General features: G+C 36.5%; 3 protein-coding genes across 7 annotated transcripts in view; 1 reads left to right on the plus strand and 2 right to left on the minus strand.

Moving 5' to 3' along the window:
- The window catches only part of LOC142352235 (nucleoporin p54-like), a 608913-nt gene that overhangs the window by 162485 nt on the left and 430978 nt on the right, over nucleotides 1–15450 (plus strand). The window lies entirely within an intron of this gene.
- The window catches only part of LOC142352231 (nephrocystin-1-like), a 181398-nt gene that overhangs the window by 8118 nt on the left and 157830 nt on the right, over nucleotides 1–15450 (minus strand). The gene's annotated exons all lie outside the window — the stretch shown is intronic.
- On the minus strand, nucleotides 1461–8657 carry LOC142351562 (uncharacterized). The gene is made up of 9 exons (XM_075403651.1): nucleotides 7332–8657; nucleotides 6706–6927; nucleotides 5558–5882; nucleotides 5011–5228; nucleotides 4385–4543; nucleotides 3645–3818; nucleotides 3201–3372; nucleotides 2226–2410; nucleotides 1461–1879 (listed from the first exon to the last, which is right to left on the minus strand). Exons 1-9 carry the CDS (start codon nucleotides 7542–7544, stop codon nucleotides 1475–1477), a joined length of 2073 nt encoding a protein of 690 aa, XP_075259766.1. The 5' UTR covers nucleotides 7545–8657; the 3' UTR covers nucleotides 1461–1474.

Raw genomic sequence — 15450 nt, forward strand, 5'->3', positions numbered from 1 at the left:
TTTTATCGATTTATCCCGTCTCTTTTGATTTTGATCTTTTGACATTGACCGCATTCTCCACATTGCGTACTTCAAAACGTAAAAGAATTTAAAATCCATTCAGTTGAAACAGTGATTGAGGTAAGTAAGAAGTCAACGTTTAAATCGTGACTTAAGTATGACGAAAAACGTGATCAAAAGGTAAAACGAATTAAAAAAGAGGAGACAACCTAAATAATAGCCGTTGAGAGGCTGACGGCGGCTATTAAAAATTTAATGTGAGGCTAAATTTAGTGAACAATGAAGTAACGGCATGTTGAAGATGTTCACTTAAAGCTTTGTCATAGCAAAATTTGTACACATAACCGTAACCGACTAAGGTCGGGCAAATTGCTCTCAAACGTTTGGGTGTGGTGAGCTCAAGTGGGGGAGTCTCAGGGGTTACGCGTGGATTGATGTGGAGTGCGGATAGTATAGTCGGAAGGAAGTGGGGAGGGCGCTAAAAGGGAGAGGGCTCGACCTCTAAGAACCACCCTTCATAACATGAATTTATGTCTCTCAATCTGCTTCGGTGAATCGCATACTAAGGTACTTATAGACTAGTGTGCCGTAAAGCTCTCATGCCCTCCGGGTTTTACATACATCATGTTTTACACAGTTTATCACGGTTAGCCGCAATGAGCGGGGGAGGGCTGAGAGGCTCGGGGTGGGCAACTACCTTTACTGCATAAATTTAAGCCAGTCCTCCGTAAGCGTACAGTTGCAGACTACAAAAACACTAACAGGTATGTTCAGCCAATTAATGTCGACGGACAATAATCAAATTTTTCATCTCAACCGCAACTTAAATCTGCGAGGAGAAAATTGCATCAAACACAGCGGCAGGATTAACATAACCGAGTAACTTCGGGCGGTCTGCTCTTAAACGACTGGCGGGCGTTTTGCTTCTTCAGTAGCTAGCAACGGTTTAGGGAGGCTCGCTTTGATTGTGCAGGCGTGGGGGGTTGGAGGAAGTGGGGGAGGGGCTGATGTAGAGAAGGGGGAGAGTGGGGGGGGGGGAGTGAAGTTGGGGCGCCATAATGTGGGGTGGTGGTCAAACCTCAAGATCCGCCCTTCAAACCATGATTTTTGTCTCCAAAACAGTTTCGGTCAGTGGCATACTTTGAATCTAGTAGGCCGCAAGGCTATAAGAACTTATCCAGTTTTTGGGTTATTCATAAGAGTCAGACGGAAAATCCCATTAAAAAGACCACATGACTAATATAATTGCAATACACGTCGTTTGAGAGCAATTTAAAACAATTACCAATTGCTACAAATTCGTTTGAAAGCGATAGAATTTGAAGAATGAAACTGTCGTGTAAGATCATGATATTCGTAAATTTAACCCTCTGTAGACTCTACAGCACAATCAGATTTTTATTCAGTGCATTCTGCCAAGATTTCCTTTATGTTCAGCCTCCTTATCAGGGATAAAAAGCTCAATGCTAATTTTTTAATTTAGTAATTCAGAATTCACATTATAATTTAATTCATCAAAATCACTATTATAAACCTCATCAACGTCATTATCGTCGCCTTCGTTCTCAGATTCCTTATCGTCTTTTGCCTCGATTAACTTTGTCTTCGACTCCGACTTACTAATCGATTGAGCTATCTTCTTCCGCAACCTTTGCCTATGTGGTGCTTCCGAGTAGGCTACATAACGATCATCATCATTCAGTTTTCTGATAACGTGTTTCAGTTTCTTCACACGTTGCGAGAACTGTTTCACGATTAGTTCATACTTCTCCAATTTCAGTTTGAGGTTTACAATTTCCTTGTCTTTCTCAACTGATAGACTCATAAGGCTAGATCGATCATGAGCTAGTTGTTCACCAAGAGTTACAGCATCCTCCAGCTTCAATTATTCTACGCCGTATTTCAGAAAACCTTACATAAGACGGACCTTTTTTATATACATCGACAAACAAAACATAGAAAACTCGATCCATTAAACGGTTAGAAGGTTTATCATTTGCTGAGTTAAGCAATCAGAACTTGTAAACAAAAGCATGCTCTCGTGATTTTACATTTTAACTTCCTTTTTACGAAGCTTCGTACCTAATACCTTTCATAGTAAAGATGCCATCAGAAACTAATTCTCGCCCTCAAAAAATTTTACAGCAAACTCTACATAAACACCTTTTTACGGTATTCCAAATAGAGAAGCACGGCGTTGAATATCTGATATGCTGTCACGTGACCTGTTTTGCCAAGTCGTTGATCTTGCCCTGGGATCCCGTCAACTGACTTTCAAGCACTTTGGAGCTCTTCTGCCAGTTCTTCTGTTTGTTCAACACGTTCTCAACTTCGTACTGCATCACCACCATCTTCGAGTTGGACTCCGAATGCTGCATCACTAGATACTGTCTCTCGTATTCTAGGTCTTCACATATCCGCAGCAGTCACGTTTCCCGAAACCATTGAAACTCTCAGATAAAAAAAATGGCGGATATCTTTCCTTAAAACCTCCCTTGTAGATTTTATCACAATAGTTTCGAAGAAATTCTGAACTAATGCCAGTACTCAAGTGCATCTTAAAGATGCATATTAACTACCATTCCCTATACAGTCCAATAATATGCAGTCGACAAAATAGAACCGATGAAACTTTAGCAATGATATATCCACAACCATTTAATGTTACTATATAGTGGATCGTGTTAATCCCTCGCTTTAACTTCGCTGATTTTACCGCACTTGAAAGAATGATTGTTACGACTTTATAGCTCAAAATTGTAAGAGAATGAGAAGTCGATTGTAACCGGATGTAAAATGCTTTGCTTGAATTGGTTTATATAGAGAAACTAAACATGTGAAACGAAGCAAATAGATCTTGATAAAGAGAAAAGACAGGATACGATAGACAAGAGGCACTTAGTCGTATTCAGATCTCACAATGAATCTCACAATCGACTTAAATTCTGCATGCGCGCGATTGAAATCAATCAGAAACCGAAAAATCAAGCATGCAAAATTCACTCCATAAGTGAAATCGAAAGAATGTTCTAGAACAAGACGGTCATGCAAAAATTTTGCATAAAAATACACCCACGTTCACAATAATAGCTTCAAACTTCGTTCGACAGCAATTAAAAATCTTTAAGGGCTGTTAAAGACACAATTAATTGATTTAAGAGGCTCCTGTAGGATTGGGAAACGCAATTAATGAGTTCCTTGTATGCGTTTGACCAAATTGGTAATATCCTCTTTGCTCTGATGTCTCAACTCTTTCAGTTCCTGCTCCACCTTCTCCACAATCTCAGTGTGTTTCGATATCTTGATAGAGTCTTCGTCCACTTTCGGAGGCTCGGGAGGCACTTTGGTGAGAGCAAGCAATCGGAATTTTTCCTACAGTTCGTTAAACGAAGCATCTCAACAGGTCAACTTTTTTCTATCATCCACACTAAAGGCCAACTAGCTACATTGTTGTAGACTATGGCCAGAAAATTTGGATCTGATCTTTTTCTTGCGTCATTTCTCTATTTTTTAGCTTTTAACTCCCAGAAAACTTTTCGATTTTTAGACAACTTTTTTCCACGATTCTTTCAAAGAACCCAATAAATTCGTTTTCTTTTAAAAAATTTGAGTGTATACAAATCTTCAGGCGATTGAAAGTTGACCTGGAGATGGGTGAAATCTGACTCCATGAAAGCCTTGTCAGTTTCGAACTGTATGCACTTTCTAGTGAGTCTGGCTACTTCCTGTACATATGCCTGATGCTGGTCCTTCTGCTTTTGTTCCATTACTTCCACATGATTCACCAGCACTTGGTTCTCCTCTAATACCAACTTTGCCTAGCAGAAAACAGGCGCTGCTGCTATTCATGATTCTTAATCGAATACATTCATTTCATACGGAATAGGTTAAATTTAGTAAACCCGGTATTTGAGTTGGAAAGTAGATTTTGGGTCAAAAGCCTTCTGAGAGTAATTTCCATGTAAAGATTCTTCTGGTTAAACAGAGATCCAACGTCGGGCGAAAACGACCAAACTTATCGTGTTCAATTGAAGATTTAAACATCCCATTCCAGTTTAAAGGAAACCTAGTTCATCATATGTTTTCATCTGCCGTCAATCATACCGTAATCGAGTCATGATAATTTTGAGAATTTACTGCCGCATACTTCTGCAATTCTATGAAAGCAATACTAGCTTGTTCTGTGCATTATGAAATGACCTGTATTTTCTTGAAAAACATACTGCTTGTGACCCCAAGGATTGAAGAATAGAAAATCTAGGAATTAAGCTTACCAGGGAATAAATACTTTTTGCAAAAGTCTTGCAAAATAGATTTTTAAATCAACCCATCACTAAGGTAAAAACGTCATGAGCAGCAGAAACAGCTGTTTGTAAGTTGAGACCTGTTCCTGTAGCTGTTTCCACTCCATCTGTTTGACAGTGCTGTGGTTCTCAATATGCAGCACTTGGTTCTCTTTAACTAACTCCTCCACCTTCTCCTTCAGTCTAAGGAAGTCGGCCTCGTACTTCTCTATCGTCGTCTCCTTCTCTGTCAATCGCTCCTAATCTCACCATCAGCAGATGACAATTGGGCATTGCACGATATAATTTTACATGCAACTTAAGGTGCGTTTTAATAACTGGTTTTTCAAAACTGCGTTCACTTTTATTGAGTCAAATTGGGGCATTACTGGCTGATACATCAGTCAGAGGCAATAATTTTTCAAAGAAAGCATACCTATAATATCAAATATTTTAAAGCATCTGCTATTGGCTAGCTATCCACACTTCTTGAGTATTTTGAATGCTTTAAAGATTAATCGATGATCGCGATATATTAGTTCAGGATCCAAAACGTTTACTTGGTCGATAACTAAAAAATTGTGAACATACGACCCCAATAGACTTCGAGCCCTTACGAAATAGTCGATAAACTTCACACCTCAAGTTCTCTCTCTAAAAAGCATGTTGAAAATGCTTCGAATGCCCAATTTCAATGAAGACTATTTCTTTTCGACAATGAGCAGACCTCGTACGCTTGTACAAGCGGAGACAGATATGAAACATCAGCAATCCATTCTGGTGTCTTCTTCACAAACTTGGATATGAACTCATTGCTACTAGCAACCACTGGAGATGATCCCCTCGCTAGTTGGTACGATGCCAGAGTAGCCGAGGACTTGGCCAGAGCTTCTTTCAGTTCTGCTATCTCTCGTTTCAGCACTTCAACGTTCTTGTCAGATTGGCCTTACAGGACAAAAAAAAACAAGCAAAGCTATTAGCGTACGTACTGCAAACTGGGATCAACTTGAGTTGCCATTGGTATAAGAGAAACCATTCTAATTCATTTTTATTTGATTTAAGGCAATATGCTGAAAAAGGCTTCACAAATTGGCAATAAAAACTCTCATTATGATCGATATTTCATAGATAATCAAAACTTAACTGAGTTGAATTATTTTTATCTCCCTTTCAGAACACTACCAACAAAATGCCCCCTTTAATGATAGGTATCGTGACTTTCAATGCTTGACAAGATATCAAAAAGCTGTTAGGGGTGGAATCTTTAGCTTTGCCTGTTTGTCCTTTCTTCTTTACAGACAGAGGCTGGACTTCCTGGACTTTGGACGCGTTGTTAATCTGATCATGCAGGGACTGAATAGTCTTCAAATACTCCGCTTTCTCACTCTCCAAACTTTTAACCCTAGCCGTCAAATCACGTGTTAGTGTCTCCCGCTCTCTGATAACCATCAAATGTTCTTCTTTTTCACGTTGTAGATCTCTCAACTGTGTGATAATCTGTTGAAGTCTAACTTGAAACGCAGAGTTTTCACGTCTCAGATTTTCAATTTGTTTGCGCATTTTTTCCACATCCTTCGGGTCTCTCGGTGGTTGAGGATCCTAGTAATTCGAGAACTCAAAACTTGCAAGATTCTGTCAAATTTTCTGTTACGTTGAAACAAGATCCTACAAGTCCGATGTGAAAGTTTTAAGAAGAACCTAATCTCACCTTGGTTCCCATAAAAAGTTTGGTATATTTTCCGTTTGTCCTCTCCCCACTACGTTATGCAACCCACAGTTACAGCACGTGTCATTACATAGTAAATCATTATGTAAAAAGGTTGCACGTGTGTCGAGGGGTGCAAATAATATACACTCACTAAGCTGGGGGGGGGGGGGGGGGGCACAAAACGGAAAAGATTGAAAGTTTGATGATGTCCAAAAATGATCAAGCTCCCAACTTTTTCCAAAATGAACAAATTCACAATATCTCAGCCGGCCGATTGCCGGAAAATAGCCGCGATAGACACTTGTGGCTATTCCTTTTTTTAGTTCATTCTTTCCATGAATTGAAATGAACTAAAAAAAAATAAGACCACCAGTCGTTTAATAGACCTCTAGACTTTATGGGTCATCTGACTGTTAATTTTAAGACACATACGGTCTATACAACACACCTAAAAGCAGAAATGACGTCAAGTACACAAAATTCAACTGCAAAGCAGTAGAAGTCACTGAATTCATTGAAAAAGTCAATCGATGAGATGAATTAAAACCATGATGCTTCGCGGCTATTAATAAAAACAACTTTTATGTTAATGAAAAAAATCTAGATTTTGAACCGCAGAATTCCGAGCCTTGAGGTATTATCTTCGAAAAGGAAAAGGCAACTCCAAAAGGAAAATTTTTACCAAATCCTGTAAGTTTCGAATTCTCGCATTACCTGGGGAGGTTGTCCTTGGTCATTATTTGAGTAGATTTGAGCAGGCAGAGACGCACTCAAATCAGTGCTCGATTGTGCTATCAAATCTTCAGGCGGTTTCGTCACCAGAATTTGCGGCAATTCTGTCGTTTTTGACCTGCGAGTCAACGTTTTCGGATTTGCGCTTTTCGAGCGCACACTTTGCGTTTTTGCAGAGGTAGCAGTAGTTTGATTTTTGTCATCCTGTGTTTGGATTTGTTTCCTTTTCTCCGCAGGTAGGCTGTGATCGTGAAAATCAATAATTGATAATTTCATAACCTAAAAATTCGATAGTTTCTTTGTAAGGTCCTGCTGTTAATTAGCCTACATTGATTAATAGCAGCTCAAAAACAAAAAGGAGCGGGTCTTTCCCAATAAAGCCTAGGGACATTATACATAATTACGGTAATTGTGTGAGGGGATATACGTTATATGACCACTACAACGAACGGCGGGGGGGGGGGGGTGATATAATGGCAAAGACCCGAAGAAACAAACTCATTTGTTTGTACAAAACCAAAATCAGCTCATTTAATTGTGCATAACGGTTCTATGAAACGGAAATTTTTCGTTCACACGGGAGCGGATGTGGGGTAGGAAACAAATGCCTTTGTTGTATCTTCGGGTTTCTTTGTAGGAGACACGGGTTGAGATTTTGACACAGCAGTTGATTGCTTTGATTTGGATTCTTTCAACGACTTCGAAGGTGACTTTGGGGTCTTCGCAGGTGAGTTTGGAGTTTTCGTTCCCTTTTTTGAGTCCGTTCCGGACGTGTTTGGCGGTCCATGAGATGAAGCAAAGCTTGAGAGCCGTTTGAACATTTTGATGGTGATAAAATAAAAGTCAAACTAAGGAAAAAATTGCTCAACTCGGCAACTCCATTTTGATCAGTAAACCAAAAATGGTTCAATAGGGAAAAATCTTTCAAATTCCTCCACACTCATATAAATTTCATTAGTCCAATTTGATATTAATCTCACAGCATTTTTGCAATAAAAATCAAAGGCGAAATGAAACAATGAAGTGTTTTATTTTCAATTAGAGTGGAAGAATTTTTAAGCAGTGTTCAATCTGCTTATCTAAACAGGTGTTGCTAATTCCTCAGCAACAACCCAACAGTTGGATAGAAAGGGACAATTTAATCCTGTATTAGAAACGAAAGCAGGTAGAGAACCATTGTTATGAACAATAGTCTCATATTTATTTTAGGAACCGACAATTGAATAAGTATATGTAATTTGCTTCGCGATACCGACAATTGAATAAGTATATGTAATTTGCTTCGCGATACCGACAATTGAATAAGTATTTGTAATTTGCTTCGCGATACCTAAAACCAATTCAATTAAGACGAGAAATGTAACTGCAGGTCTCTGTAGATCTAATTCACATGCCTGCTTCAAAAGCACATAGTTGTTCACAAGTCGCTTTTAACAACGCAATTGAATAGACCGCTAAGACTCAGAATGTTGACTGGAAACAGGAAAATTGTTAATATATTGAGAGCTTTCAACTCAGAAAACAAATAAAATGATTCGAGACTTTTAGATGTCAACTCGACCATTTTCATCTCGCAAGTATAAAGCTACATACTTCATTTACATCGCTAATAGGTATGTACACAATCAGTCGACAATTGAAATTACAGAACTGAAGGCCTTAATTCTAATGTAATCTAAAAAAAAAATTATAGTGTTTTTGTGCCAAAAAATGGAATAACACCGAGATCAACCATTCTTCCTCTATCTGTGGCTGCATATCTTCAAATACGCATAAAACGTAGAGAACTGTTTGTGAATAATACAAAGTAATACCCGCAGTTGAATAAAAATTAGTTAAACAAATATTCAAGTTACGACGAGTGAAGTACTTGCTGTAATCACTCTCAAACAAGGAGGCTCGGTAATGTGCGTTTGCACATAATGTTCCGAACCCGTTTATTAATTGGTGTATGAATTAAAAAAATGCCTCCAACCCAAACCATTTAGAAAGTTAAAACATAGCCGGCAGATTGCCGGAAAATAACCGCGATAGACGCTTGGGGCCTTCCATGAATTGAAACAACAAAAAAGATTAGATAGAGAGATCGACCACCAGTCCTTTAATAGACCACTAGGCTTTTTGGGTTAGCTTTGGACTGTCATTTTTTTAGACACATAAGCTCTATAAGGAGAAAGCCCTAATAGGGCTTTTCAAAATTAGGATCTTCTACGTTTGTGCCCCCTCAGCTTAGTGGGCGCATTTTATTTGCACCCCTCAGATGCACGTGCAACATTTTTTACATAATGACTTACTATGTAATGGCACGTGCTCTGTAACTGGGGGGCGCATAACGTACTGGGGGCACAAACGGAGAAGATCCCAAAATTAATATTCGAAACCAAAAACTCAAGACTCTAATAATCATAAAATTAGGGTATATATGTTTGGCTTTACTTAGATGCACAGTATTGACCTTTAACGAGTAAATGTTCATAAAATTTAAAGTTCCATGAGTGAGTTCAGAAGTCATTTCTTTGAGTGAGGTAAGTAATTGAAAAAGTCAATTCCAAGAAGTCAGGGTAAGACGAAACAAAAATCTGTTAGACGAAGTAAAAAAATAGCCGGACAAGTCCTGAAATACAATTCAAAGAAATGAATGAAAAACCCAGACGTACTCTACCTGATCAGCAGATCAATTGAACAATGCCAGGCAGAACACAAACAAAATCATCAAAAAACTGAGAAATTAAAATCAAAACTAAACAAAAATATATTCATTGCTAAAACTCTTGAAGCTTTAAAACCTAAAGCAAAATTTTTTCCCTTTAAAAATACCAGTTTCAAAAATATGTTCAAAACCAATTTTTGTTTCTGAAATCGGTTCAGTATTATATCTGCAAGACCTGAAAAATACCCAATGGCCCTTGAAGATCGATTAAATCGAAAATGAACAAAAAATTTAGAAAAAAAAGAAATCAATTACAACTTATAAGGAAATAATGCTGAAAATCGTGATAAAAATATCTTCAGAATCATTTCTCTGTCTCTAGAGGCTATCCAGTAACCCAATTCCAAGCTTTAAAAAACTCATTGACTCATAGATCGATAGGCAAAAATTTTTAGAAAAAATTTCAACTGAAAAAATTAGATTTTCGTTCTAGTTAAAAGTTGAAAGCCATTCAATTGCCCCTAGCAACTATTTAACAGCATACTATCAAACCCTGGATGAGGTTACCTGGCTACTGAGGTAAGAAAAAAAATGAATAAAATACAAATATTTTGAATAAACTTGAAAAAAATTGCAAATTTTATCAAAAAACTTCAAAAGTCGAAAGGTTAAATTGTTGAAAACAAATCCATTGAAACTAAAAATCAAGCAGTAAATTTTTATCAGAACGTGAAATATGTTTTCTTGCACTTGAGTATGGACGAATATCAAAAACCCCTAGCAACTATTTAACAGCATATCAAACCCTGGATGAGGTTACCTGGCTACTGAGGTAAGAAAAAAAATAAATAAAATACAAATATTTTGAATAAACTTGAAAAAAATTGCAAATTTTATCAAAAAACTTCAAAAGTCGAAAGGTTAAATTGTTGAAAACAAATCCATTGAAACTAAAAATCAAGCAGTAAATTTTTATCAGAACGTGAAATATGTTTTCTTGCACTTGAGTATGGACGAATATCAAAAACTGACAAAAACTTTAGGAAGCCTTAAAAAAATTGCAGATTTTATCAAAAAACGCTAAAATTCGAGACACTAAAATGTTAAAAACCATTCCATTGTTACTAGAAATAATGCAATGCCCTATTAGCATGAATGAGAGAAGAGAGAAACTAGCCTAGAGAAGTCAAAAAGATTTCACGCAAAATGTCAAAAAAGCGGCAAAATGGTAAAGCGAAAAAGATTTCGACGAAGTAAAAAAAATAGGAGCGCTATAATAGCCGGCTCAGAAGGTGAGAGCGGCTATTAAAAACTTAGAAATGATCAAATATGCCTTTCTAGAACATCACTAAATTGATATGCGAACCGTTATTAATGGGATTTGGTAACAAGTAGACAAAAGCAACAGCAATTTTTAAAAAGTACATTTTTTCAAATATTTGATTCAAAAGGTTCGAAAATTTTTAGAAGATAACTAATATGAGTAAATAGTCTCCATTTTCCTCCAAAATGAGGCCCATGAGATTTGAAACTGTCCAGAAATAATAATACCACTACAAAAAGACCGACAAAAAAGAAATCAAAATTAAATTAAAAATTTGCAAAAAACTGATATCGAAGCCGTTAAAACAGAAAGCAATGCACTAAAAACATTCGATATGTTAAATTGTGCATTGCATCAACTTAAAAAAATTGATATGTGAACTTTAAGTATTGAAACTTAAGCAGACAAGGTACCAAGCAGACAAACAGGTACAGCAAAGCAAAAATTTAAAAAATACATCTACATATTTTTTAAGACTTGATTTCAAAGTCCAGAAACCCCTCAACTATAAATTGAAACAAGTAAGCATAACCAACAAACATCATTCGAATTGCTCTCAGCCGCCCGGCCAGCGGTTGGCGTCGTCAGTATCTAGCCACGGGGGTGCACCGTGGGGATGATGGGGGGCGGGCAACAGTGGGAGGGGGGCTTCAACCTCTACGGACCACCCTTCACAGCATGTCTCAAAAACAGCAGTTTCTGTAAATCGCAGGCTTGGAGACTAGTGAGCTGAAAGGCTTTAAGAGCACTTAATGCCCGCTACCTGTTTATCCCGTTTTTGGGGACAAAAAATTAAATATGTCACACGAAAAATCGGTCAAGCGAAAAATCGCATGAAAAAAGACCGACAGGACTATTATAATTGCGTATGGCACTTGAGTATGGACGAATATCAAAAACTGACAAAAACTTTAGGAAGCCTTAAAAAAATTGCAGATTTTATCAAAAAATGCTAAAATTCGAGACACTAAAATGTTAAAAACCATTCCATTGTTACTAGAAATAATGCAATGCCCTATTAGCAAACCTCAAAAGAGATTGCTGGTCCCTGAAGCTGGAAACACTGAAAAAATTACGAACATTTTCAAAAACCTGAAAAAATGCGAATTTTGTCAAAAAAAAATGCCAAAATTTATGATATTCAAAAGTTGAAACCTATTCCATGGCAACAAAACATTTTTCAGTAACTTATTATTCAACCGCTGTTGAGGATTTCTAGTTTATGGGACTCAAACAACTTGAATAATGACAACAAATGTCAAAAAAAATGAAAAAATTGCAAATTTTGTCAAAAAAATGCTAAAATTCATGATGGCAAAAACATGAAAACCATTCCATTAACACTAGAAAATATGCAGTAATCTATCATCTAACATTCTATCAAACCCTAGAGGAGGTTTCCTGACACCTAGGGCTAAAAACTCAAAAAATGACAAAAATTGCAAAAATTAGTATCATTTTGCGTGTTTGTGTTTGTAGAACCAAAACATAGCTCATAAAATGGTCATAACAAGCAACTTTCCTTCTCGAAAAATGCCTTCATCAACTTTTAAAAACTTCAACCTCAGACTAATCAAACAAAAGAACAAAAAATCACACAAAAATATGAAAAACACAAACAAAAAACAAAAACATGAAAAATTGCACCATTTTGAGCCCAAAAACTCCTAAAATGACCTTTTAACCTTAAACTAAGGCCATCCCAGCAGCTGCACCACTATAAGCACTTGAAGGACTTTTAAAGCCATTTTTGGGTCTCTAATTAAACTTAATGCCCGCTGGGCTTTACCTGTTTATCCCGTTTTGAAAGATCAAAGTCATTGAAAAATGTGTGAACACATCTTAAAAAAACACAGCGCACTAATACAATTCAAATTCTTTGAATTGTAAAAAGGTTGACGACTCTATTTCGTTGCTAAGGATAAATTGCCTAACTGCCCGGTAATGAATTTTTATTTCTCAATGGGATTATTTTTTTCACGTAGTTCTAGACGCTATCTTTAGCTGAATTGAAGTACACATTGCTACCTTGGTTGCCTAACAGCCACTTTTGATTTTGTTGTCAGAAAGAGGATAACGGGCCCCGTGTTGATAAAATGCAAATTTTTAAAATTTTTGAATACTAAAAAAACCAGGAGCGCTATAAAAGCCGCCTGGAATTGAGGACGCAGCTATTAAAAATGCCTTTACTGCGCCAATGAGACCTCTCATTATTAGGACTACAACACAAGACAAACAAAAAAATCTCATTAAATATTTACATCCAAAACTCAATGTCTATTTTTTTGAAAAAAAAAATAGATAATAACAAAGTCAAAATAGCGACAAATGAAACCTAAATAAACTAAACTAATTAGTTTGCAACTCAGTAGAAAAACATGTGATCAGCCCTTGACGAGACGCAGTACCAAGTAGACAAAAATAAACAAAAACGGCAAAGTTAAAAAAAAACATACATTTAAGTTTTTTTTGAAAACATATAACTCCAAATACTGAAACCAATAATATCAATTTAAACCTTTAAATAGATTTATGCTCATACATACCTCAACATGAAGACATTGAGACCTGTCATTATCCAGAATATGTGGTACGTCTACAAGAACAAACAACACATTCAGACAAGACAAAAAATTCCAAAAAAATTGCAAGAAAACGGTGTTGAAGCCATTAAAACCATCATCTATTCCGTTTAAAATAAAATATAATCAATTGCACGTTCTTTGAGCACCAGCAATAAGATATAAGACCTCTGAAGAATGAGACTGAGTAACTGAGAAACTAAGTAAAAATGAGACTAAGACTAGGTAAGTTTTAAATAAAGAACAAAAATGAAAAGTTCGAAATATTTATTTTTCGAAAAACAATTAAATTTAAAGACAAAACACATGAACTATCAATTAAAATTATTAAACAGGTTTTTTAATTCCCAGATGAAAGCCAGTGAGACCTGTCATTATTCAGAAATCTACAAAAGCAAAAGAAACAAGTCAAAACGTCAATTTTTTTGCCCAAAACCGGTACCTAAAACAAGAAGCAATACACTAAGAAACATACCCGGCAGATTGCCGGAAAATAGCCGCCGTTGATTCCAATAAGCATGATTGGGATTAAAAGAATAGAAGATATTGAAAAAAATGATTTTTGTACAAAAACTTTTTTTAAGTCAGAATTATTTTGACGGCATTTCGCAGTTGAACATATTTCTGTTTCTTAGAGAGAGGCTACTGGGGCTACTATCAATACCAATAAGCATTACAGATGGTAACAAAGACTTATAGGAACGACGTTCAATTAGCGGGCATCTAAAATTGGGCTTTATGGGTTTATCCCGTTTCTAATTCTGACTTCAATTTTTTATACTGACTCTGTTCATTTTGAAATGCTTTGCTGAGCAACTGATGTTCAAATTTACTTTTAGCAGAATGAGAGAAGAGAGAAACTAGCCTAGAGAAGTCAAAAAGATTTCACGCAAAATGTCGAAAAAGCGGCAAAATGGTAAAGCGAAAAAAATTTCGACGAAGTAAAAAAAAATAGGAGCGCTATAATAGCCGGCTCAGAAGGTGAGGGCGGCTATTAAAAACTTAGAAATGATCAAATATGCCTTTCTAGAACAACACTAAATTGATATGCGAACTGTTCTTAATGGGATTTGGTAACAAGTAGACAAAAGCAACAGCAATTTTTAAAAAGTACATTTTTTCAAATATTTGATTTAAAAGGTTCGAAAATTTTTAGAAGATAACTAATATGAGTAAATAGTCTCCATTTTCCTCCAAAATGAGGCCCATGAGATTTGAAACTGTCCAGAAATAATAATACCACTACAAAAAGACCGACAAAAAAGAAATCAAAATTAGATTAAAAATTTGCAAAAAACTGGTATCGAAGCCGTTAAAACAGAAAGCAATGCACTAAAAACATTCGATATGTTAAATTGTGCATTGCATCAACTTAAAAAAATTGATATGTGAACTTTAAGTATTGAAACTTAAGCAGACAAGGTACCAAGCAGACAAACAGGTACAGCAAAGCAAAAATTTAAAAAATACATCTACATATTTTTTAAGACTTGATTTCAAAGTCCAGAAACCCTTCAACTATAAATTGAAACAAGTAAGCATAACCAACAAACATCATTCGAATTGCTTTCAGCCGCCCGGCCAGCGGTTGGCGTCGTCAGTATCTAGCCACGGGGGTGCACCGTGGGGATGATGGGGGGCGGGCAACAGTGGGAGGGGGGGCTTCAACCTCTACGGACCACCCTTCACAGCATGTATCAAAAACAGCAGTTTCTGTAAATCGCAGGCTTGGAGACTAGTGAGCTGAAAGGCTTTAAGAGCACTTAATGCCCGCTACCTGTTTATCCCGTTTTTGGGGACGAAAAATTAAATATGTCACACGAAAAATCGGTCAAGCGAAAAATCGCATGAAAAAAGACCGACAGGACTATTATAATTGCTACAAACCTCGTTTGAGAGCAATTAAATAGGTTCCGTTGTTTATTTGAACACATCTTTTAAATTACATTTCCATATTGTTTATTTTGAAATTATGTTGTATTTTTAAAAGTAAGAACTTCCATAAAGTTTCATAAAGTTTCGACTAAAAAATTAGACAGGTTTCCTTAAAACTCCTTAGGATGCCGTTCACTAGTAGGCTTCGATTGAGATTGTTCTTTTCTGTAGCTAACGTACAAGATCTCAAAAAATACGAAAACATCGACTGACTACAAAATATTGATTGAACTTTT

This window comes from Convolutriloba macropyga, chromosome 13 (genome assembly GCF_964194025.1).
Source record: "Convolutriloba macropyga chromosome 13, txConMacr16.3, whole genome shotgun sequence".
NCBI classification, from domain to species: domain Eukaryota; kingdom Metazoa; phylum Xenacoelomorpha; order Acoela; family Convolutidae; genus Convolutriloba; species Convolutriloba macropyga.

What these genes read in the sequence shown, in the direction of transcription:
- LOC142351562 (XM_075403651.1), bottom strand. Translation starts at nt 7,544, where the DNA reads ATGTTCAAACGGCTCTCAAGCTTTGCTTCATCTCATGGACCGCCAAAC. An exon ending in GGAAACAGCTACAGGAACAG is followed by an intron (nt 3,819 to 4,384) that starts GTCTCAACTTAC and finishes GTTTTCTGCTAG; the next exon opens with GCAAAGTTGGTATTAGAGGA. An exon ending in CAATTTGGTCAAACGCATAC is followed by an intron (nt 2,411 to 3,200) that starts AAGGAACTCATT and finishes TGCGGATATGTG; the next exon opens with AAGACCTAGAATACGAGAGA.